Source organism: Eretmochelys imbricata, chromosome 4 (assembly GCF_965152235.1).
Source record: "Eretmochelys imbricata isolate rEreImb1 chromosome 4, rEreImb1.hap1, whole genome shotgun sequence".
Lineage (NCBI taxonomy): Eukaryota > Metazoa > Chordata > Testudines > Cheloniidae > Eretmochelys > Eretmochelys imbricata.
In genome coordinates this window covers 111,431,613-111,457,903 of record NC_135575.1, presented here as the reverse complement: position 1 = coordinate 111,457,903, position 26,291 = coordinate 111,431,613, and the positions used below count along the sequence as shown (strand labels likewise).

Here is a 26,291-nt window from a genome sequence, read left to right as displayed (position 1 = left end):
ACGGCTAGACATTTAAATACAAAAAAGTGATGGAACAGCAAAAGTAAGGTTCTTATGGTAACTATCTTGTACACGCTGCATGTGGTGGGCCAGAAAGTGGTTGGCTAACAAGGTAACTCACTGACTTTAATGTAAGGCAACCAGGAGCCACAGTACATGTATTTGGGTACAAATGTAACAGTCTTAGTCATTCAAATTAATAGATTCATGGAATTAGTATGAATTATCATTAGGAAAACAGTAGCTTAATTCAGACTATTTGTGATTACATATGTAACGTTAAAGGTGCATTGACTGTTTACTTTTCTAAAATTAAATTTTCTTGGGTGGTGTTTAAGAAAAAGATAAAACTGCCTGTGCCCACTGAAACTTTGAATGTCACACTTTTATTGAAATGAATGGAGTGAAGGGGAGCAGAGTTCACACATCACTTTAGTGACAGCAACAAAAAAGGCAGAAATGACACGTATTGTTTCCTGGAAGGCGAGTGCGAGTGTGTGCATGCACCTATACTGCACCGTTTTTTTGTGTACACGTAGTTCCCCTAGCACAGTTATAAATGGCAGTGCGGACAGTGAGGCATGGCTTAGCTGTGTAAAGACACACACAGGATGTGGGTGTGAACCTGAGTATATACCCTACATGGCTCTCTACTTGTCTGGGATGTGCCTCCTCCTCCTACAGTGCTCTTTAAAAAAAAAAAAAAAAAAGAGTACTGTCACACCGCCTCCCTACTGCTGGAGCCTTTCCCTATCACAGGAAAAGACTCTGGAAGTAGGGAGGCCTTGGGAAAAGGCTTCAACAGTTCCCTGCTGCTAGAGGCCTTCCCCTTCTAGAGAGAGAGAGAAATTCTAGCAGCAGGGCAAAGCTCCGGCAGTGGGACAGCAGCAGGAAAAGGCTGAGGATTTTTGTTATTGAACCTACGCTGCCCTTTTGAATGGTCAGCCTTATATATAGGAAATTAAAAGGAAAAGGAATGTGTCGTGAAAAGTAAGTATTTTCTTTAGCCACTCCAGGAGTCACCCTAATATTCAGAGTGAGTTTTAAACTAGATGTAAGAAACAGAAATGATAAAAATTCAAGAAACATTTCACTGACATTGATACAAGATGGCACCTGCTATTACAGCTGAAACCCTGAAACTGGCTTAGACATGACTTTCTGAGCTCAAACATCAGTCTCCTTTCATAAGACAAGTTTTCCATTCCTCGGATCATCCTAGTAGACCGAAATAAAGGTAAAGGTGGTGGAGTAGCACTGTATATCAATGATGAGATAGAATGTAAAGAAATAAGAAGCGATGAAATGGATATGACTGAGTCTGTCTGGGCAAAAATTAAATTGGGGAAGAAAACTATTAGAGCCTCCCCTGGGATAGTGCTTGGGGTGTGCTATAGACCGCCGGGATCTAATTTGGATATGGATAGAGCCCTTTTTAATGTTTTTAATAAAGTAAATACTAATGGAAACTGTGTGATCATGGGAGACTTTAACTTCCCAGATATAGACTGGAGGACGAGTGCTAGTAATAATAATAGGGCTCAGATTTTCCTAGATGCGATAGCTGATGGATTCCTTCAGCAAGTAGTTGCCGAACCGACTAGAAGGGATGCTATTTTAGATTTGGTCTTGGTGAGTAATGAGGACCTCATAGAGGAAATGGTTGTAGGGGATAATCTTGGCTCAAGTGATCATGAGCTAATTCAGTTCAAACTGAATGGAAGGATTAACAAAAATAAATCTGCAACTAAGGTTTTTGATTTCAAAAGGGCTGACTTTCAAAAATTAAGGAAATTAGTTAGGGAAGTGGATTGGACTGAAGAATTTATGGGTTTAAAGGTAGAGGAGGCCTGGGATTATTTTAAATTAAAGCTGCAGAAGCTATCGGAAGCCTGCATCCCAAGAAAGGGGAAAAAATTCATAGGCAGGAGTTGTAGACCAAGCTGGATGAGCAAGCATCTTAGAGAGGTAATTAAGAAAAAGCAGAAAGCATATAGGGAGTGGAAGAAGGGAGGGATCAGTAAGGCAAGCTACCTTATTGAGGTCAGAATATGTAGGGATAAAGTGAGACAGGCTAAAAGTCAAGTAGAGTTGGACCTTGCAAAGGGAATTAAAACCAATAGTAAAAGGTTCTATAGTCATATAAATAGGAAGAAAACAAAGAAAGAAGAAGTGGGACCGCTAAAAACTGAGGATGGAGTGGAGGTCAAGGATAATCTAGGCATGGCCCAATATCTAAACAAATACTTTGCCTCAGTCTTTAATAAGACTAAAGAGGATCTTAGGGATAATGGTAGCATGATAAATGGGAATGAGGATATGGAGGTAGACATCACCATATCTGAGGTAGAAGCGAAACTCAAACAGCTTAATGGGACTAAATCGGGGGGCCCAGATAATCTTCATCCAAGAATATTAAAAGAATTGGCACAAGAAATTGCAAGCCCATTAGCAAGAATTTTTAATGAATCTGTAAACTCAGGGGTTGTACCGTATGATTGGAGGATTGCTAACATAGTTCCTATTTTTAAGAAAGGGAAAAAAAGTGATCCAAGTAATTATAGGCCTGTTAGTTTGACATTTGTAGTATGCAAGGTCTTGGAAAAAATTTTGAAGGAGAAGGTAGTTAAGGACATTGAAGTCAATGGTAAATGGGACAAAATACAACATGGTTTTACAAAAGGTAGATCGTGCCAAACCAACCTGATCTCCTTCTTTGAGAAAGTAACAGATTTTTTAGATAAAGGAAACGCAGTGGATCTAATTTACTTAGATTTTAGTAAGGCGTTTGATACGGTGCCACATGGGGAATTATTAGTTAAATTGGATAAGATGGGCATCAATAGGAATATTGAAAGGTGGATAGGGAATTGGTTAAAGGGGAGACTACAACGGGTCCTACTGAAAGGTGAACTGTCAAGTTGGAGGGAGGTTACCAGTGGAGTTCCTCAGGGATCGGTTTTGGGACCAATCTTATTTAATCTTTTTATTACTGACCTGGGCACAAAAAGTGGGAGTGTGCTACTAAAGTTTGCAGATGATACAAAGCTGGGAGGTATTGCTAATTTAGAGAAGGACAGGGATACCCTACAGGAGGATCTGGATGACCTTGTAAACTGGAGTAATAGGAATAGGATGAAATTTAATAGTGAGAAGTGTAAGGTCATGCATTTAGGGATTAATAACAAGAATTTTAGTTATAAGCTAGGGACGCATCAACTAGAAGTAACAGAGGAGGAAAAGGACCTTGGAGTATTGGTTGATCATAGGATGACTATGAGCTGCCAATGTGATATGGCTGTGAAAAAAGCTAATGTCGTCTTGGGATGCATCAGGAGAGGTATTTCCAGTAGGGATAAGGAGGTTTTAGTACCGTTATATAAGGCACTGGTGAGACCTCACCTGGAGTACTGTGTGCAGTTCTGGTCTCCCATGTTTAAGAAGGATGAATTCAAACTGGAACAGGTACAGAGAAGGGCTACTAGGATGATCCGAGGAATGGAAAACTTGTCTTATGAAAGGAGACTCAGGGAGCTTGGCTTGTTTAGCCTAACTAAAAGAAGGCTGAGGGGAGATATGATTGCTCTCTATAAATATATCAGAGGGATAAATACCAGAGAGGGAGAGGAATTATTTAAACTCAGTACCAATGTGGACACAAGAACAAATGGATATAAACTGGCCACTAGGAAATTTAGATTAGAAATTAGACGAAGGTTTCTAACCATCAGAGGAGTGAAGTTTTGGAATAGCCTTCCGAGGGAAGTAGTGGGGGCAAAAGATCTATCTTGCTTTAAGATTAAACTCGATAAGTTTATGGAGGAGATGGTATGATGGGATAACATGGTTTTGGTAATTAAATATTCACGGTAAATAGGCCCAATGGCCTGTGATGGGTTTTAGATGGGGTAAGATCCAAGTTACCTGGGAAAGAATTTTCTGGGAAAGAATTTTCTGTAGTATCTGGCTGATGAATCTTGCCCATATGCTCAGGGTTTAGCTGATCGCCATATTTGGGGTCGGGAAGGAATTTTCCTCCAGGGCAGATTGGAAGAGGCCCTGGAGGTTTTTCGCCTTCCTCTGTAGCATGGGGCACGGGTCACTTGCTGGAGGATTCTCTGCTCCTTGAGGTCTTTAAACTACAATTTGAGGACTTCAATAGCACAGATATAGGTGTGAGGTTTTTTTTGTAGGAGTGGTGGGTGAAATTCTGTGGCCTGCGTTGTGCAGGAGGTCAGACTAGATGATCATAATGGTCCCTTCTGACCTAAATATCTATGAATCTATGAATCTATGAATCAGTCTCAGCAGAGCTACAAACACTCAAACCCTATATAAAACGAACACTCTGAAATTACAGAAAATCACAGAACAGATGAAACTGGTGGCTTTTATTTATAAAAACCACTGGTCTTTGAAGTGGAAACAAATCCTAAAAAGGGAAGGAATGAGAAGTCACTTTCTCATTCTAAGTAGAATAATAGAACTGTAGGGCTGGAAGGAACCTGAAGAGATCATGTAGTAGGAAAAAGTAAATAGTCTACTACTTTTTTCCCCCCATATGGCATACAAAACCATGCACAGTTCTTGAAACAACTGATTTTAGAATTGATAGCCTTTAGAAATAAAACCACTACATAAAGGAACTTGAGATACTACCTCCAAAACTCTAAAAAACCAAACATGTATTCTCTTTCCCAACACCCAGTCCTATTAATCTTCCAGTTTTCAGACTGGCTCCAATTCTTTCCCTCATGAGTGGATGAAGATATATGAAACCTCTATCTGAAGCCAAGATTTACTGCTGTTTTGCAAATCATATAAAGGAGTGATGAAGCTGGTAACTTCTTTCCTCAAATGGAATCAGGTATGATTGTTAAAAAATCCATGCTCTGTTTACATACCAAATTTAAATAATTTCCACATAGTGTTGCTAAGCAAATTTTGGATTTGCCTTATCTTTCTCTGAAGAAATTAGGGTAAAATAAGTGAGAGAATATTTGCTAAAATATGACCATAATTAAATATTTTAAAAATAGCCATGGGTCACGTATGTATATTTGATTACGATTTCTTACATTTCTAATCTTACTTCTGTGTTTACTTACAGCTTGGCAGATGCTGGTGCTTTTGGTCTGAGTTATACCTCCAATAAACATCACACATGTCAGGAAAATATGGAAGCTCAGGTTAACTAACATATGCCAGCTTTTAACGCTGATCCTGATCACACTGTTAAATAAAAATATGTTAGTCTATATAACATATAATTACATGCTTCTCTTTCAGAAACACAGTTTTGGCTCCTAAGTACCTAATCCTTTTTGAACATGAGACTTAGGCATTGCTGTGCTCAGCGCTGCAATGCTTAAATACCTTTAAAAACTGGTCCTTAATTCTAAAGAGGGGTTTCTTACTTCATGTACAAGGAGGAAAGAAATGTAGCCATACATAGTATTAAGGCTTAGTTGTCAAATCCAATTCCATTTAATCATGCATATTTGCATCAACAATTTGTTTGCAGAAGCAAAATATTCTGATACAATTCTGTGATACAAAATGTGCCAGTCAAAAAGGAGCTCTGACTGAAGATTTTGGCTTTAGTATATAAAACACTATTTGTGATAAGGCATGTATGAGACTTTTCTGTAGGATTTCTAAACCTAAAGGATAATACGTGACAACATTCTGAAGTGTGTACGAGTCTGAAGCTGGCCTTTTAAAACTTAGATTTTGACAGGGCTCTGTACCATATATGCCTAAGCTAGTAATTCATTTATGTACATTTATACTTCACAGAATTCAATTGTTTTTTATACTGATTATTTTTAAGCATTTTTTCAATTTTCTTCGATTTTCACGTTCACATTGGGGAAATTATGGTGGTTGTCAGACTATTATTCAGTGACAAGAGACGCTGAGATTCAATTAGTTAAAGCTTTATAACCATTAAAACAAATTGTCAACAGTACATGTCAAAATATACAAAGTAAATATTTAAAGACAGCCTTAAATCAAATTCTGAACTTCTCAAGCAGTATTTTTCTTACTTTGCCTATATGTAAATTTGATCATCATTAATGGAAATATTTTTTGTTCATTTGCATGTGTACGATAAAACTGACATTTACTGGGGAAAAAAAACTGAATCCTTCCAAGCTTCTTTATATTAATGTTTGCTTGATTTCATCCAATAAGTCTAAGTGTAAGTGTAACTTGGGATCTGCACTAGATAAATCTCCATTCTTTTTATTTCTTACCTATGGTGGTATATATAGCTGACTATGATCATCAAGAGGCACATTAGCAGAACTATAGAAGTAGCATAAATAACTGGATGCAAGAGAGCAGCTGGTTGGGTATACAATTCACCTCCTGCCAAATCCTGACAGAAAAAAAAAAAAAGAAGTGGCATTAGTCAGCTTTTTTCTCCCACTTTGATGATAGGCAAAATAAGGAACTGGGACTTTCATTTAAAAATCCAAAAAAACATACAGGGAATATATTTCAAGTCATACAGTAAACACATAGTCAAGTTTGCAGGTCACGGCAGTTCAGTGTGAATGAAATCATAAAAGCTTTAACACAACATTTTAACTTCATGTATTCAAGTTTAATTAAGTAAGCAATTTACAATGGCGCTATTAGGAATTTACCTACTTTATTGTTAAAATACATTCAACCAGGGCCGCCTCTAGGATTTTTGCCGCCCCAAGCAAAAAATTTTTTGGCTGCCCCAGCTTTTTTTTTGTGGCTCGCCCCACTCTGCGCCAACTCCACCCCTTTCCCAAATCCCCAGCCCTGCCTCCTCCCCTGGGCATGCCACATTTCCCCCCGGCATTGCTTCCTGCAGCTTCCCCCCTGCAACTCCCTGCCCTAGCTCACCTCCGCTCCGCCTGCTCCCCTGAACATGCTGTTGCTCCACTTCTCCCCCTCCCTCTCAGGCAAGGGAGAGGCAGCGCGTTCAGGGGAGCAGGCGGAGCAGAGGTGAGTGGGGGGGAGTGCAGGAAGTAATGGGGGGGGGGAGAGATAGAGGAACTGCTCCCCGCCCCAGCTCGCCTCCGCTCCACCACCGCCGCCTCCCCTGAGCGCGCTGCTGCTTGGCTTCTCCTCCCTCCCAGGCTTGCCGCGCAAAACGCGGCAAGCCTGGGACGGAGGGGGGAGAAGCGAAGCGGTGGCAGCGCGCTCAGGGGAACCGGTGGAGGCAGAGTGGAGGCGAGCTGGGGTGGCGGGGGCACATTTTTAGGGGTGGCATGCCCAGAGCCGGAATGCCACCCCTAGAAATGTGCCACCCCAAGCACCTGCTTGTTTTGCTGGTGCCTAGAGCTGGCCCTGCATTCAACACACATAGTACTTATATCTGTTTGGTTAGCACAAGCAGTAAAAAAGTCATGTGAATTACAATTACATTTCTGTAACTGATATTAATACTATACATATATTTTTTGTAAAATGGCTCTGATTACTAAAAACAACTCTTCAGGGTACAGATATGGAGACCTGAAATTGAAGTATCATAATATTCCAAAAACCCACTAAATTGTTGTATATACATCCTTTTTTTAGTACTGATAGTGACAAAACGGCTAGATGAGTTTGTGTATGTATAATAATAAAAGTTACATTAAAAGGATGTTGAGATTGCACAGATAAGCATTCAAAACTTTTCAGGAACTGTTAGAATTAAAGTTGCTTATTGTGAGAAATAATGTATATGAGAATACAGATCTAGTATAAACTTAAAGGTAAACTACACTAAAGGGTAGTTGTGCACTTTTACCCAGTTAAGGCTCAATGGTCAGTTCCCCAATTCTCTTGTTGCTGTCAACAGCTGTCCAGACATATCTAAATTTATAATAAAGAAATGCTGAGGAATGCATGATGAAATGGTTGTTTCCGTTAGACAATTTTTAATGGACCTTTTTGAGGCCTTCTTTGGGATGCTGTTACCATGTGTCACTGAACTGTTTACCTAGAGGACTGAACTAGGGCAACTCCCTCAAAGCTGGCTTCATGTTTTTCATTTTTGATATTTCGGGATTCACACAGCATATGGTTGCAATATGGCTATTTTAAAGAAACTGCTGTCTTATGTGTGACGTTCCCAAACTCACATTTGACCAAAACTTGCCACTTCGATGTGAAGGGACCATGTTTTAGGGCTTCAAGCGTATTTCACACCTGAGGCCCAGAGACCTCGTGGAAGGTACTGTATGGGGCAGCAAGCTAGAACCACAATGATATACAGCAGGGGTCTGCAACCTTTCAGAAGTGGTGTGAAGAGTCTTCATTTATTCACTCTAATTTAAGGTTTTGCGTGCCAGTAATACAGTTTAACATTTTTAGAAGGTCTCTTTCTATAAGTCTATAATATATAACTAAACTATTGTTGTATGTAAAGTAAATAAGGTTTTAAAAAGCTTCATTTAAAATTAAATTAAAATCCAGAGCTCCCCGGACCAGTGGCCAGGACCCGGGCAGTGAGAGTGCCACTGAAAATCAGCTCGCGTGCTACTTTTGGCACGCATGCCATAGGTTTCCTATCCGATATACAGCAAGGTAAATGCAAAAGGACTTGTAGTCTTTCAGACCAGTAAGACACCTGATCAGAGACTGACATTCTTAGCTCCCTGGAAGTCAAAACCATGGCTATACCAGCCTGACCAATCTCCCAGTACCCAAAGACCCTGGAAACATGAAGTACCATGACAGCTACTTCATTGCCTGATCCCCTTGACTGCATTTACAACTCCTATGTCATATGACAGGTTTCAGAGTAGCAGCCGTGTTAGTCTATATCCACAAAAAGAACAGGAGTACTTGTGGCACCTTAGAGACTAACAAATTTATTTGAGCAAAGCTTTCGTGGGCTACAGCCCACTTCATCGGATGCACAGAATGGAACATATAGTACGAAGATATACATACATACACAGAACACGAAAAGGTGGAAGTTGCCACACCAACTCTAAGAGGCTAATTAATTAAGATGAGCTATTATCAGCAGGAGAAAAAAAAACTTTTGTAGTGATAATCAAGATGGCCCATTTCAGACAGTCGACAAGAACGTGTGAGGATACTTAACATGGGGAAATGGATTTAATTTGTGTAATGACCCAGTCACTCCCAGTCTCTGTTCAAGTCCAAGTTAATGGTATCTAGTTTGCAAATTAACTCCAGTTCAGCAGTTTCTCGTTGGAGTCTGATTTTGATGCTTTTCTGTTGCAAAATTGCTACCTTTAAGTCTGTTACTGAGCGACCAGAGAAGTTGAAGTGTTCTCCGACTGGTTTTTGAATGTTATGATTCCTGATGTCAAATTTGTGTCCATTTATTCTTTTGTGTAGAGACTGTCCAGTTTGGCCAATGTACATGGCAGAGGGGCACTGTTGGCAAATGATGGCATGTATCACATTGGTAGATGTGCAGATGAATGAGCTCCTGATGGCATGGCTGATGTGATTAGGTGTCATAATGGTGTCACTTGAATAGATATGTGGACAGAGTTGGCATCGGACTTTGTTGCAATGATAGGTTCCTGGGTTAGTGTTTTTGGTGTGTGGTTGCAGGTGAGTATTTGCTTCAGGCTGGGGGGCTGTCTGTATGTGAGGACTGGTCTGTCTCCCAAGATCTGTGAGAGTACGGATCGTCCTTCAGGATAGGTTGTAGATCTCTGATGATGCACTGGAGAGGTTTTAGTTGGGGTTTTAGGTGATGGCTAATGGTGTTCTGTTACTTTCTTTGTTGGGCCTGTCCTGTAGTAGGTGACTTCTGGGTACTCTTCTGGCTCTGTCAATCTGTTTTTTCACTTCAGCAGGTGCGTACTGTAGTTTTAAGAATGCTTGACAGAGATCTTGATGTCATATGAGTTTCACAGCCATGAGAGCTGAAGGGTTCTAACTCCTTTTTGTCTTTTTTCCCTCTTTATTTTGTCGCTTTGTATTTATTAGTTGGGAGATGGCCCAGCCTTTTTATTATTTTAGGGTACGAATGTGTGGCTGAGCGCACACATGTGTTATTGCATGCAAAGATCTCAAGAGGAAGCACCAGAAAGAACAGTCCCCAAATTTAAATAGCCCTAAAACGCTGTGTTGTAAAATCTTTGAATATAGCGTTGCATGAAAATGTCCAGAGAAGGCAAGCTGTTCGCTATAATTTAAGTGAGCGCTGCTAAACATCCACTTTTCAGAGTATTTTGTTAAAAGTCTGTATTTGTGGGTTTTGTTTTTGTTTTTTTTGGGGTGGGGAAAATAGATTAGCCATTATAAATGAGAGAAAGCTACTTACCTTATGTAACTGGAGGTTCGAGATGTGTGGTCCCCTATCTGTATTCCAGTATTGGTATGCATGTATGCCATGTGCCCAGATCTGGAGAGTTCTGAGAACAGTATCCGTTGGTCCGCACATGGGCCCTGGCTCACCTCATGCCACTGACTGAGGAGATAAAAGGCTGGGTGGACCAACCTCCTCTCCAGTTCCTTCTTTATCTCAAATCAGAGAAGATCAAAAGCAGAGGGGAAGGAGAGTGGGTAGGGAAATACAGATAAGGACTCCACATCTCAAAGAGCCTCCAGTTACTATAAGGTAAGTAACTTTCTCTTCTTCTTTGAGTGCTGGTTCCTATGTCTACTATATTGTGGGTGACTGACAAGCAGTACTCAAAAAGGAGGAGGGTGAGAGATTGTAGATGGCAGAGCTGAATGAAGGACTGACATTCCAAAATATGCATTAGCCAAGGAGTCCTGTACCAAGGCATAGTGTCTCGCAAATGTGTGGATGGAAATCTCAAGCAGAGGCACCTGTGACTCTGGCAGACCAGGCGTCAGCTCATGTCAAGCCTCTTAGGCCTCAACTGAGCACTGACAAACTCATAGCTGGAAAACAGTCTATCTCAGCTCTGTGTTAGCACTGTTAAAATAGGTGTTAGGTTTATAAGAATATGTTTAAACTTTATGAAATGCTTTAAGTTGCCGTGTGCATTAGTCTCACTTATGATAGCTGCACCCATGTTATAAGGTAGTATTTCAGTGTTTGCTCTGTAACTAAAAGTATTTGCTCTGAAACACTAAATCAGGGGTTCTCAAACTGGGCATCGGGACCCCTCATGGGGTCACGAGGTGATTACATGGGGGGTTGCGAGCTGTCAACCCCCACCCCAAACCCCGCTCTGCCTCCAGCATTCATAATAGTGTTAAATATATTAAAAAGTGTTTTTAATTTATAAGGGGCGGTCGCCTCAGAGGCTTTCTATGTGAAAGGGATCACCAGTAAAAAAGTTTCAGAGCCACTGCTATAAACCATTTGTCAGGAGACAAGCACTATCAAGTATGAAATACCAGTTTTACCACAGGAGGTGTTATCTCTTGCCCAACAAAGAAGACGCACAGAGAGACAAACCATTGTGGAATATCAGAGAACAAAAGATAGACTTTCTTGAGTACTTCCTGCCAAGCCCATGAGGAGATGTGCATATTGACTCACCCATCAGCTTGAACTCTGGTGGAAGGGAATAAAAGGATGTCCCATGTTTGTCTTTCTTCCACAGGACAGAAGCGACTTTGTCTGTACAAAGTGCAAGCTAGTATCCATATTGGAAGAGAAGATTGAAGGTCTGGAGCAGCAGATATCGACCCTGCGTTGCATACGAGAATCTGAGGATTTTCTAGACAAAAGTAAGGATATGCTTCTACGGGCACAAAGCTCTAAAGATTTAGAGCAGGTTGCACAGCGGGATCCAAGAGGCCAGTGAAGAAGCTTGGCAACATGTGACCTCCAGAAGAAGAAGGGGGAATGTCCAGGTACCAGCAACGCAGACACAGGTAAGTAACCGTTTTAATGTTCTCTCCACAGGTACCATTGCGGAGAGTGGACCAGATGATACGTCTGGGGGGAGAAAGTGGAAGGAGACTCCGCTGGTTGGAAGGCATGAGATGCGCTGTCCTGAGCTTGGGGGTTCCACGACCACCGCTCCCAAGAGAAGGAGGCGGATGGTGGTGGTCGGGGACTCTCTCCTCAGGGGGGCTGAGTCATCTATCTGCCGCCCTGACCGGGAAAACAGAGAAGTCGCTGCTTGCCAGGGGCTAAGATTCGCAATGTGATGGAGAGACTGCCGAGACCCATCAAGTCCTCAGATCGCTACCCCTTCCTGCTTCTCCACGTGGGCACCAACGATTCTGCCAAGAATGACCTTGAGCGGATCACTGCGGACTACATGGCTCTGGGAAGAAGGATAAAGGAGTTTCAGGTGCAAGTGGTGTTCTCGTCCATCCTCCCCGTGGAAGGAAAAGGCAGGGGTAGGGACCGTTGAATCGTGGAAGTCAATGAATGGCTACGCAGGTGGTGTCGGAGAGAAGGCTTTGGATTCTTTGACCATGGGATGGTGTTCCATGAAGGAGGAGTGCTGGGCAGAGACGGGCTCCACCTAACCAAGAGAGGGAAGAGCATCTTTGCGAGCAGGCTGGCTAACCTAGTGAGGAGGGCTTTAAACTAGGTTCACCGGGGGAAGGAGACCAAAGCCCTGAGGTAAGTGCGCAAGCACAGGCAGGAACGTCTGTGAGGGTAGGGCTCCTACCTCATACTGAGAATGAGGGGCGATCAGCAGGTTATCTCAAGTGCCTATATACAAATGCACAAAGCCTTGGAAACAAGCAGGGAGAACTGGAGGTCCTGGTGATGTCAAGGAATTATGACGTGATTGGAATAACAGAGACTTGGTGGGATAACTCACATGACTGGAGTACTGTCATGGATGGTTATAAACTGTTCAGGAAGGACAGGCAGGGCAGAAAAGGTGGGGGAGTAGCACTGTATGTAAGGGAGCACTATGACTGCTCAGAGCTTCGGTATGAAACTGCAGAAAAACCTGAGTGTCTCTGGATTAAGTTTAGAAGTGTGAGCAACAAGAGTGATGTAGTGGTGGGAGTCTGCTATAGACCACTGGACCAGGGGAATGAGGTGGATGAGGCTTTCTTCTGACAACTCGCAGAAGCTACTAGATCGCACGCTCTGGTTCTCATGGGCGACTTTAATCATCCTGATATCTGCTGGGAGCGCACTACAGCGGTGCATAGACAATCCCGGAAGTTTTTGGAAAGCATAGGGGACAATTTCCTGGTGCAAGTGCTGGAGGAGCCAACTAGGGGGGGAGCTTTTCTTGACCCGCTGCTCACAAACCAGGAAGAATTAGTAGGGGAAGCAAAAGTGGATGGGAATCTGGGAGGCAGTGACCATGAGTTGGTCGAGTTCAGGATCCTGACACAGGGAAGAAAGGTAAGCAGCAGAATACAGACCCTGGACTTCAGGAAAGCAGACTTCGACTCCCTCAGGGAACTGATGGGTTGGATCCCCTGGGGGAATAACATGAGGGGGAAAGGAGTCCAGGAGAGCTGGCTGTATTTCAAGGAATCCCTATTGAGCTTACAGGGACAAACCACCCCGATGTGTCGAAAGAATAGTAAATATGGCAGGCGACCAGCTTGGCTTAACGGCGAAATCCTTGCTGATCTTAAACATAAAAAAGAAGCTTACTAGAAGTGGAAGATTGGGCAAATGACCAGGCAAGAGTATAAAAATATTGCTCGGGCATGTAGGAATGAAATCAGGAGGACCAAATCACACCTGGAGCTGCAGCTAGCAAGAGATGTTAAGAGTAACAAGAAGGGTTTCTTCAGGTATGTTGGCAACAAGAAGAAAGCCAAGGAAAGTGTGGGCCCCTTACTGAATGAGGGAGGCAACCTAGTAACAGAGGATGTGGAAAAAGCTAATGTACTCAATGCTTTCTTTGCCTCTGTCTTCACGAACAAGGTCAGCTCCCAGACTGCTGCGCTGGGCAACACAGCATGGGGAGTAGGTGGCCAGCCCTCTGTGGAGAAAGAGGTGGTTAGGGAGTATTTAGAAAAGCTGGACGTGCATAAGTCCATGGGGCTGGATGCGTTGCATCTGAGAGTGCTAAAGGAATTGGCGGCTGTGATTGCAGAGCCATTGGCCATTATCTTTGAAAACTCGTGGCGAACAGGGGAAGTCCTGGATGACTGGAAAAAGACTAATGTAGTGCCAATCTTTAAAAAAGGGAAGAAGGAGGATCCTGGGAACTACAGGCCAGTCAGCCTCACCTCAGTCCTCAGAAAAATCATGGAGCAGGTCCTCAAGGAATGTATCCTGAAGCACTTACATGAGAGGAAAGTGATCAGGAACAGTCAGCATGGATTCACCAAGGGAAGGCCATGCCTGACTAATCTAATCGCCTTCTATGATGAGATTACTGGTTCTGTGGATGAAGGGAAAGCAGTGGATGTATTGTTTCTTGACTTTAGCAAAGCTTTTGCACGGTCTCCCACAGTATTCTTGTCAGCAAGTTAAAGAAGTATGGGCTGGATGAATGCACTATAAGGTGGGTAGAAAGTTGGCTAGATCGTCGGGCTCAACGGGTAGTGATCAATGGCTCCATGTCTAGTTGGCAGCCGGTATCAAGTGGAGTGCCCCAAGGGTCGGTCCTGGGGCCAATTTTGTTCAATATCTTCATAAATGATCTGGAGGATGGTGTGGATTGCACTCTCAGCAAATTTGCAGATGATACTAAACTAGGAGGAGTGGTAGATATGGTGGCAGGTAGGGATAGGATACAGAGGGACCTAGACAAATTGGAGGATTGGGCCAAAAGAAATCTGATGAGGTTCAACAAGGAGAAGTGCAGGGTCCTGCACTTAGGACGGAAGAATCCAATGCACCGCTATAGACTAGGGACCGAATGGCTCGGCAGCAGTTCTGCGGAACCACCTAGGGGTGACAGTGGACGAGAAGCTGGATATGAGTCAACAGTGTGCCCTTGTTGCCAAGAAGACCAGTGGCATTTTGGGATGTATAAGTAGGGGCATAGCGAGCAGACTGAGGGATGTGATCGTCCCCCTCTATTCGACATTGGTGAGGCCTCATCTGGAGTACTGTGTCCAGTTTTGGGCCCCACACTACAAGAAGGATGTGGATAAATTGGAGAGAGTCCAGCGAAGGGCAACAAAAATGATTAGGGGTCTGGAACACATGACTTATGAGGAGAGGCTGAGGGAACTGGGATTGTTTAGTCTGCAGAAGAGAAGAATGAGAGGGGATTTGATAGCTGCTTTCAACTACCTGAGAAGTAGTTCCAAAGAGGATGGTTCTAGACTATTCTCAGTGGTAGAAGATGACAGGACAAGGAGTAATGGTCTCAAGTTGCAGTGGGGGAGGTTTAGGTGGGATATTAGGAAAAACTTTTTCACTAGGAGGGTGGTGAAACACTGGAATGTGTTACTTAGGGAGGTGGTAGAATCTCCTTCCTTAGAGGTTTTTAAGGTCAGGCTTGACAAAGCCCTGGCTGGGATGATTTAATTGGGGATTGGTCCTGCTTTGAGCAGGGGGTTGGACTAGATGACCTCCTGAGGTCCCTTCCAACCCTGATACTCTATGATTCTATGAAAAATCCCTGACAAGAAGAAACTATATCTTTATACTGTTTGGACTATGAAGGGCAAGGATTACTAAGCCTAAACAAGAGATACCCCGTGCTTGGCCTGGGTTAGCCCCGAAGGACATATACAGCTTGCTTATTATAGAAGTTGCTATTACCTTTTGAAATTTAAGACTGTCACTCATTTGTGGGTTTATGTTTATCTGATTTAAACTTGTAAACAACTCATTTCTTCTTCATAGTTAAGAAATCTTTAGTTAATTATAGGATTGTCTACAAGTGTTATCTTTGGTGTAAAATCTACAGTGCAATTGACCTGGGGTAAGTGACTGGTCTTTTGGGACTGAGATTGGGATTAATCTGAATATTATTGTGATTATTGGTGTAAAGTCCCATCTATCACAAAGGCAAGCTTGCCTAGGTGACAAACAGACTCGAATACCCAAGGGGACTGCCTGTGACTCCATGGTTAGCCTGTTATAGTGCCTGAGGAGTTTACACTTGATACTTGGTTGGTGAAATCTAAGTATAGAATTCACAACCAGTTTGGGGTTTATGCTCTGCTTCTTAACAATCTGGCCCAAGTTGGTACTCAGGCTTGAGTCACTCCAGACAGCTTGACAGCACCTCTTGAAGCAATGCCATAGGTGTTGCTGGTGTTTTTGAGGAATGAGCTCTTACCTCAGGAGGAGGGAGGGAAGATTAGACAGCTGATAGCAAAACAAAAAACAGTCCAAGGTCTATTTTGAGATTCTTTGAGAGAATATAGCCTGACCCCAGACCCTTTCCATTAAGGCAACAAATAGTCTAGAAGGCTTCCTAGCTAGTTTTGTTCTCTGCAGGTAAATGGTTCAGGCTCGCTAACGTTGAGAGAATGGAATGTCCTTTCTTCTGACGATGAGCGTGGTTTTAGTAAGTGGATAGACTGGTGCAGGTGAAATTCAAGACAAGTTTGGGGTGAATTTAGGATGTAAACATAATGAAACTTTGTCCTTATGGAATGTAGTGTAAGAAGGATCTGTCATCAGCTCTCCAAGCTGCCCAACCCTCCCGGCTGAGATGATGGCTACAAGGAATGCAACCTTCATGAATAGGAGAGACATGGAGTGAGAAGTTAATGGTTCAAAAGGAGGCGTGCTGAGTACTTAGATAATAAAGTTCAAGTCCCATTGAGGAGTAGGCTTTAAAAACAAACACGGAAAAGGTTCTGATTAGGCTTTTTCAGAATCTGCTAATCACTGTGTGCATGAAGATCAAGTAACCCTGTGAAGGGGGATGGTATGCAGTGACTGCTGCCAAATGGACCTGTAAGGAGCTGATGGATGAATCTGCTGTCTTTAAGGAAAGAATACAGTATGAGAGAAATATCTGCAACTTCTGAAGGTATGTGTCTTTGATGTGCTCAAATGGCTAGGAATCATTTTCTAGTAGAATTCTTCCTACTATTAGAAAGGATGTTCTATATAGCTTCAGAACACGGTTGTTCTAAGAAGAATGCCAATCCAAAACCAAGGCTCTGAGATGAAGTGGATGTGGGACGTAGGAATGCTTGACCTTGCTGGTCTCCTGAGTGAAGAGATTGGGAAATGTTTGAATAATGATCAGTGCCTGAGATGACAAGTGTAGGAGGTTCGGGAACCAAAACTGTATGGGTCAGTAAGGGGTAATGAGAATGACTTGTGCCCTGTCCTTCTGAATCTTGCACAGGAGTGGTCGTGGAGGGAAGGCACAGTTTAGATGATCTGACCTTGGAGGGAGTAAAGCATCACCCTGTGAGTGGTGACTTAGGGCTCCTCTGGAAAAGTATATGTTGCATTTCCTGTTTGTTTGGAAGGCAGACAGATCCCTGGTAGGAGTCCCACATAGAGCAAAAACATTGTTCACCAGAGTTGTCAAGGTTCCTCCCCCACTCTGAACTCTAGGGTACAGATGTGGGGACCTGCATGAAAAACCTCCTAAGCTTATCTTTACCAGCTTAGGTCAAAACTTCCCCAAGGTACAAAATATTCCCCCCGTTGTCCTTGGACTGGCCGCTACCACCACCAAACTAATACTGGTTACTGGGGAAGAGCTGTTTGGAAACGTCTTTCCCGCCAAAATACTTCCCAAAACCCTGCACCCCACTTCCTGGACAAGGTTTGGTAAAAAGCCTCACCAATTTGCCTAGGTGACTACAGACCCAGACCCTTGGATCTTAAGAACAATGAACAATCCTCCCAACACTTGCACCCCCCCTTTCCTGGGAAATATTGGATAAAAAGCCTCACCAATTTGCATAGGTGATCACAGACCCAAACCCTTGGATCTGAGAACAATGAAAAAGCATTCAGTTTTTTACAAGAAGACTTTTAATAAAAAATAGAAGTAAATAGAAATAAAGAAATCCCCCCTGTAAAATCAGGATGGTAGATATCTTACAGGGTAATTAGATTAAAAAACATAGAGAACCCCTCTAGGCAAAACCTTAAGTTACAAAAAAGATACACAGACAGAAATAGTTATTCTATTCAGCACAATTCTTTTCTCAGCCATTTAAAGAAATCATAATCTAACACATACGTAGCTAGATTACTTACTAAAAGTTCTAAGACTCCATTCCTGGTCTATCCCTGGCAAAGACCAGCATACAGACAGACACAGACCCTTTGTTTCTCTCCCTCCTCCCAGCTTTTGAAAGTATCTTGTCTCCTCATTGGTCATTTTGGTCAGGTGCCAGCGAGGTTACCTTTAGCTTCTTAACCCTTTACAGGTGAGAGGAGCTTTCCCCTGGCCAGGAGGGATTTCAAAGGGGTTTACCCTTCCCTTTATATTTATGACAAGAGTCATGTAGCTCCCACTTGTAATCGACAGCGAAGTGTCTCCTGAGAGTCCACTATCACATTCTGGTTTCCTGGGAGGTAGACTGCCAACAGCATAATGGGATTACTAATGCACTAGTTCCACAATCTGCTTCTGCACACAGGGAGATGGATCTCGCTCCTGTTTGTTGATGTAAAAGACGGTTGTGATGTTGTCTAATGTTATGAGGGCATGGTGACTTTGAATGATCAGGAGACAGGCTTTGCAAGCCCTTCAAACTGCTCTCAGCTCTAGAACACTGATGTACTTCCTGGACTCTCGAGAAGTCCAGGTGCATTGTGGCTGTCCATGTGGGCTCCCCAACCTAAAATGGATATGTCAGTAATGGTCGGCCTGTCCAGTGCAGAGGCAAGGAAGGGAACACTGACACATACCTGGAAGGGATTTTTCCAACATAACAGGGACAATATTGCTTTGGTGCAAACAGTCACTATGGTGCTCATGAACTGTCAGTCTGCTGAATACACAGTTTGGTGCCACGCTTGTGGACAATGAAGGTGGAGTCTTACAAATGGCATGACAAGTGCATGAAGCCATATGGCCTACGAAAGAGAGACAGATTTTGACAGGCACTCAGGAGTTGCTTATGATGTGGTCTATGATATCGCTTTAGCTTGAAACCTCTCCCTTGGCAGGTAAGCCCTTGGTGTGATTGAATTTAATGATGCCCCAATGAAGTCTAAAGTCTGCGGCGAGGAAAGATTTTTCAGCATTTACACTGACCCCCAAAAAAGAGAGGAGTTGCAGCAGTGTTGAAGTCAATGCATAGGCCTCCTGGAGTGACCTGGTGACAAGCAGCCAAAAAGTCAAGGTAGAGGAAGACCATGAAACCACAGCATCTGATATCGGCTGCTACTACAGAGAAAACCTTGGTAAAGACTGTGGGGGCAGCAGCAATGCTGAAAGGGAGTACTCTGTATTGAAAGTGGAGCCCACCATGAACATGAGAAAGCATCTATGAGAGGGGTGGATGTCCATGTGAAAGTAGGCGTCCTTCATGAAGTGAGCTGTAAATCACATGTCCTTTTTCAGGGGATGGAATTATAGATGACAACATGGCCACACAAAACTTGAGTTTGCAAATAAAGCAATTGAGATGGCAGAGATCAAAAATGGCTCTCCAAATGCCCTTCTTTTTGGGTACTAGGAAGTATGTTGAGTAAAAAACACTCCCTTGATATTGAAGAGGAACCCACTCTATCACTACTCACTGTAAGAGAGATTCCACTTCTTGTTTGAGAATGTTCTCATGAGAATGGTCCCCAAGAGGAGGTGGGGAAGAGGGTTTTGGAGGGACGCAGGGATGTAAACTATTGTATAGCTAGAATGAATTATGTTCATCACCCATTTTTGTCCATTGTAATTGCACTCCAGATACTGAGAAAGTGTGCTAGACTAGTGATTCACAATCAGTGGTATGTGTACCCTTGGAGGTACATGGAGGTCTTCTAGGGAGTATATCAATTCATCTAGATATTTGCTTAGTTTTAGAACAGGTTACATTACAAAAAAAGCACTAGTGAAGTCAGATGCATCTGATGAAGTGAGCTATAGCTCACGAAAGCTCATGCTCAAATAAATTGGTTAGTCTCTAAGGTGCCACAAGTACTCCATTTCTTTTTAGTAAAAACTAAGATTTCACAGACAAAATGAGAAAGCAAGCAATTTTTCAGTAATAGTGTGCTGTGACACACTTGTATTTTTATATCTGATTCTGTAAGCAAGTAGTTTTTAAGTGAGGTGAAACTTGAGGGGGTAGGTAAGACAAATCTGACTTCTGAAAGGGGTACAGTAGTCTGGAAAGGTTGAGAACCACTGTGCTAGATGACCCCCAAAGGTTGAATGAGAGTCAAGAGGTGCTGGAATTAGTGGTTTGCAGCTCTCACGCTCCCATCAAAAGTAACGTTTAGCAGAGGACTGGAACTGGGACGAGGAACCCACTGTGGGAGGTGTATGGAAGAGGGTCTTTTGAACCCTCTGCCTCTTGCAGACCTCATAAGGTCTCTGATAGAAGAGCTGTTGAGCCACTGGTCTAGGCTTGTATGATTGCCAGTGGAATTTTCTCTTTGGAGCAGGTGTATATATTTCCAGGGAGCGAGGGTGGCCCTGGAATCCTTTAAAAATTGTGAAAAAAACCCCTCATCTGTCTTCTGATTAAATGGATGAGTTTCATTGAAGGGCAGGTCCTCAGTGGTGTTCTGAGACCTTACTGGGAAACCGCAAAGCACGGAGCCAAAACACTATACACATTACAACAGCAGTAACCATAGCCCTGGAAGATGTATCAGCCACATATATTGCCTATTGGAGAGAGATACTGGCAACCATTTTACCCCTCTCTCTGAAAGGCTGGAAACAAGCTCTGTTCTGCTGTGGGAGACTGTCATTGAAGTCCATAAACTGTGAACAGTTCAGAAAGTCTCACTTAGCCCACAGAGCTTTGTAGTTGGCTATCCTGAACTGGAGACTAGAAGATTACCTTCCTTCCCAGTAAGTCGAGATGCTTACCCTCCTTATCAGTTGGGGAAGATTGTGGAGTGGTGTTATCTAGATCTCTCTGCAGCAGCCTGGACCACTGAAGAGTTAGGAGCATGGTGAGAAAAGAAATTCTGCCCCTTTGTCAGGGACATAGCACGTTTTCTTTGTTGGGGGTAGGGACGCAGATAGCTGGGCTATGCCAGACTGCTCTAGCTGGCTCCAGGATGGCTTCATTAATAGGGAACACATCAGCTGGAGCCAGAGGACTGAAGGATGTCCAGGAGCTTAGGCTGAAGTTGCTGAACCACCTCCTCAAGAGGATCTGCAATTCCCCTGCAATTCTGCAAAGGAGGTTCTGGAATTGCTTATAGTCATCAGGAGGCTGAAAAGACTGGAGTCACCGCATCCCCTGGATTGAAAATGTCAGTCTTGGCCAGATCTGGTGAATACTCCTTCTCTTCAGCAGGATCTGGGGCAGGTCCAGTTGTCCTCTCAATGGAGAAGAAAGGGGAGACTCCCTAGTAGACCAGACTGACTCTGCGGGATGGTACTGGTCCCACAGCCCCCAATACGGCAAATAGGATGGATCGAATAGGGATTGTGGAATTCCCCATGGCACGGGACACTAATGGCTCTGAAGTAGGTGATGAGGTAGATGTTGGTCCCAAACTAGTCCAGGTCTTCTGATCAGGAATGTATGTCTTGGAGGAGAGAATAACAGTTCATTGGGTGGTTCAGAATCTCCTGATGAGAAAGGAAATACCAGTTCCAATGGCAATACTGTTGGTGATGAAATCATAGTCCAATGATGGAATGGGAAACAAACTCCTTCCAAAGGCCAGCTCCCCTGGTTATAACCTCTCTCAAGAGGGAGGGACCCGATGGAGTGGGAGACTCCAGGTCTGGGAGAGAAAAGATGTCCTCAAGAGGAGTGCAGGTCTCTGCTCTTCCTGGAATGAGATGGATCTTTTCCACCGAAATCCCCATAGAGACAGTAGAGACAGTCTGTGTCACAGCCACTGAATACAAAGACAGTACCATGGTTAACAGATGCTCTTGGTGACTGGTCTTTGTCAGTACAGGTGGATCCTGGGGTTTGTATTTGGGAGGTACTGGTGCTGCTGGATTGCAATCCAGTGCTGAGGGAGCCCTAGACTTGTGGGCATTCTTATCATGCCTCTGAGACTTAGAACATACTAAGTTCTCTAAGGCTAAGCCTATAGACTTGCTCAGTGTAGGCAGGTCTGATTCTAACTTCTTCAAAGTGGATCTGGAGGAAGATGAAGCCTCATGCTTATGAGAATGCTCCCTGCTCTCCTGACAAGGCCCCACTGCGGGATCTATGGGGGCAGACTCCCTTGTTCCTGAGATGGATCTCGCGGGGGTATGAAAAGGAGACTAACTCACTCTAAAATACAAACTATCAGACGAAAACTTTAAAACTTGAACTATAAGAATTATTCACTTATATCTTAATATATTCACAGATAAAGGAGAAAGCTGAAGCTTTAGACACTGGAGGTTCTGGCCCAGGCCATGCGGCGATGAGAAGGAACTGGAGGGGTGGTCTCTATGCCCTGCCCTTTATCTCCTCTGTCGGAGGCACAAGGTGAGCAAGGTCATGTGTATGAACCAATGGATGCTGCTTTTAAAATTCTCTGGCTCTAAGCACATGGAATGTATGCGTACCCACAGGGAATACACATAGGGACCAGCACTCGAAAAAGAACAGTGAAATCTAAGGAGGAAACCTCAGTTGGCTCAGAGACATGACTTTGATGTAAACAGTTTTGTTTTAAATAGTAAAACTAATCCTAAAACATTTAACCAGCTCTGTTGATTTCACTGCCTTGAGTTCTTCAATTGAGGTTTATAACTAAACACACAGCTACCTCCTTAGACTCCTCTTTTGGGATTTACAAGGATTGGCTTTTGTTCTATTAATCTGATGATCTGACCCATTGATTCAATCCATTATCACTGTTAACTCATTGACCTGACCTTAATATAATTATATTAATTAACAGTTTAGTGGCATTTGTAGTAGCTTTGTGTTAGCCATATGCTGTCTTGATTTGATCTTTATTAACTTAAATACATTTATAAAACAGATACTGGATCATATAGTTTTCAATAAATAACATGGGACGTGCCCACCAGAGATTCCCACTGGTTATCAGCTGACCCGCCTAGGAACCTGATCCACTCCCTCTAAATGAACCCCTCTGGTTCATGCATTATGCAATCTTAACTTGGTCCTTCTGTGCATATGCACTATGACAGTCTTTCCAACCATTAAATAGAAAGTTTGGGGCAGAGCCATGAATAGGATTCAACTTTCCTGGGATTGAATCCAACACCCTATTCACAGGAGATATTCTCTCCCCTCTTGTAATCCTCTGCCTCTTCCACTGTCCACCCTGTCCAGTAATTGAGGCAGGGATCCTATAGTATAAATAGTTTATGATCATGTAATTAAAAACTATCATACACGCAAAGGGACATAATTAAGGCTGTTTGAGCTATGTTAATTCTGGCATTTTGTAATTTTGAATTGCTTGAATTTGCAACCAAAATGTTATTTTAATATGGCATTACATATAAAGTGCTTTTTAAATAAAAAAAAAAATAGTAGAAATTCCATCAGATGGAATGAGACCACTTGGAAAAACTCAAGATAATATAGCTGAAGAAAATATGACTGAAATGGGAGGTACAAATCTGGGAAGCAACAACACTAAGAGTCTTGCCAGAAAAAAATAAGACAGGAATTTACAGTGCAATAAGGCACCAAAAAAACAAACAAAACCAACCAACCAAACAACAAAAAACATCCATTTTTTAATTTAGCATCTGGAATGAACACATTATTAGAAAGACATGTTAGGGGAACTCAGAGGAGGAGAACAACATTTATCAGAGGCAGCAAGAATGGTCTTCTGAGGAAATATTCTAAGCATACATATTGCAACAGGATACAAGCATGATCCAGAACCCACTGAAGTCAATGTAAAGATTCCCATTGACTTCAATGAGGTGTGGATCAGACCTTAAAAAATAATCTTTGCTGGAATTCCACAGCATCTCAGGATCTTCCAGATAGCTTCTCTGGAAGCTGCTATCCAATGCTTTTGTAAAATCAAGGACGTAAAAACCATCTTCTGCTAGTATTTAAAACCTTTTTCTGTAAGTCTTCTCAAGGTGTAAATCTGGTCTGAACACTACCTACAAGATCAAAATCTAGTCTGTTCTTTCCGGAGTACTTCACTAATAGCTGTTTTCATCCTACTCAAAATAATAATGCAAAACACTTTTCCAGCGACAAACAGAAGTGTCACCCCAATGTACACAAATTAGCTGGTCATCCTTTTTAGGGATTTCTACAGATGACACGTTCTCCAGTCTTTAGGACAGCTCTCTTTTTCCCAAACATTCTGTACAACCTGCACATAATAATTTACCATCACTGCCTCTCCAGCTTTTAACATTTCAGCGTCTATCTTATCATACCCTGGTGTCTTACCCCTTACCATTCTTCAGTTACTTCCTCAAACGCTATTACTTCTAGTGATATAGGTAAGTCTACTATTTCTTCGGATCCCTCAATGTGTTAAAGATTACCAGGCTGTACTCAAGCAGCTAGAATGTTCCATCCAATGGGCTTTCTGTCCTTCCTCTCTGGTTAAAATTGTAACATCTTGGGCCTTCACAATGCCACAACAGTTTAAGAGTTGTGATGACAGTTGTCTGGAGACTAGAAAAAGCTTTTAAGAATCTCTTCTCTTGTATCAGAGTAGCAGCCGTGTTAGTCTGTATTCGCAGAAAGAAAAGGAGTACTAGTGGCACCTTAGAGACTAACCAATTTATTTGAGCATAAGTTTTTGTAAGCTACAGCTCACTTCATCGGATGCATTCAGTGGAAAATACAGTGAGGAGATTTATATACACACAGAACATGAAAAAATGGGTGTTATCATACACACTGTAAGGAGAGTGATCACTTAAGATGAGCTATTACCAGCAGGAGAGCGGGGGGGAGAAAACCTTTTGTAGTGATAATCAAGGTGGGCCATTTCCAGCAGTTAACAGGAACGTCCAAGGAGCAGTGGGGGAAATAAACATGGGGAACTACAATACCCATCTGCTGAAGTGAAGAAACAAATTGACAGAGCCTACTCCAGAAGTCACCTACTACAGGACAGGCCAAACAAAGATAATAACAGAACACCACTAGCCTTCACCTTCAGCCCCCAACTAAAACCTCTCCAACGCATCATCAAGGATCTACAACCTATCCTGAAGGACGACCCATCACTCTCACAAATCTTGGGAGACAGGCCAGTCCTTGCTTACAGACAGCACCCCAACCTAAAGCAAATCCTCACCAGCAACCACACACCACGCAACAGAACCATTAACCCAGGAACCTATCCTTGCAACAAAGCCCGTTGCCAACTGTGCCCACATATCTATTCAGGGGACACCATCACAGGGCCTAATCACATCAGCCACACTATCAGAGGCTCGTTCACCTGCACACCCACCAATGTGATATGTACCATCATGTGCCAGCAATGCGCCTCTGCCATGTACATAGGTCAAACTGGACAGTCTCTACGTAAAAGAATAAATGGACACAAATCAGATGTCAAGAATTATAACATTCATAAACCAGTCGGAGAATACCTCAATCTCTCTGGTCACTCGATTTCAGACCTAAAGGTTGCAATATTAGAACAAAAAGACTTCAAAACCAGACTCCAACGAGAGACAGCTGAATTGGAATTAATTTGCAAACTGGATACAATTAACTTAGGCTTGAATAGAGACTAGGAGTGGATGTGTCATTACACAAAGTAAAACTATTTCCCCCACCCCTCACTGCTCCTTGGACGTTCCTGTTAACTGATGGAAATGGCCCACCTTGATTATCACTACAAAAGGTTTTCTCTCCCCTGCTCTCCTGCTGGTAATAGCTCATCTTAAGTGAACACTCTCCTTACAGTGTGTATGATAACACCCATTTTTTCATGTTCTGCGTGTATATAAAACTCCTTGCTGTATTTTCCACTGAATGCATCCGATGAAGTGAGCTGTAGCTCACGAAAGCTTATGCTCAAATAAACTGGTTAGTCTCTAAGGTGCCACTAGTACTCCTTTTCTTTCTTCTCTTGTATGGCTCTTTGGCGTCTATTGCTTTATTTCCCATCCATTCTCTCACTTCTTCTGGCTGATTTTTTAGCTTCCGTCTTTGTCCGCATATACTTATTGCAGAATAGCTCTTTTGCTGCTGTCTCATTCTTACTGAATTCTCTTAATTCTTTCCTCTCTTCAACAAGCCTCCGTATATTTGGTTGGAGCCATTCTTTTCTTAGATCTTCTTACCTCTACTGTGATCCTGGTAGCATTCACAATTACTTCTTTGAAAAATTGTCACTGTTCTTCTATGACCATCCATGTTTTTAGCTATTCAGATCTATTGCTAAACTGCAGCTTGAAATGTGTCTTCACTTC

At 42.7% G+C, this 26,291-nt stretch overlaps 1 protein-coding gene across 1 annotated transcript in view; it reads right to left on the bottom strand.

The window, feature by feature from the left end:
• ADGRA3 (adhesion G protein-coupled receptor A3) overlaps positions 1–26,291 on the bottom strand; it is a 134,207-nt gene that overhangs the window by 15,558 nt on the left and 92,358 nt on the right. The window contains exons 15-16 of the mRNA XM_077815799.1: positions 6,261–6,385; positions 5,109–5,232 (exon numbers count right to left, since the gene is read on the bottom strand). Coding sequence (XP_077671925.1) covers positions 5,109–5,232; positions 6,261–6,385 — 249 coding nt within the window. The remainder of the gene's footprint in view (positions 1–5,108; positions 5,233–6,260; positions 6,386–26,291) is intronic.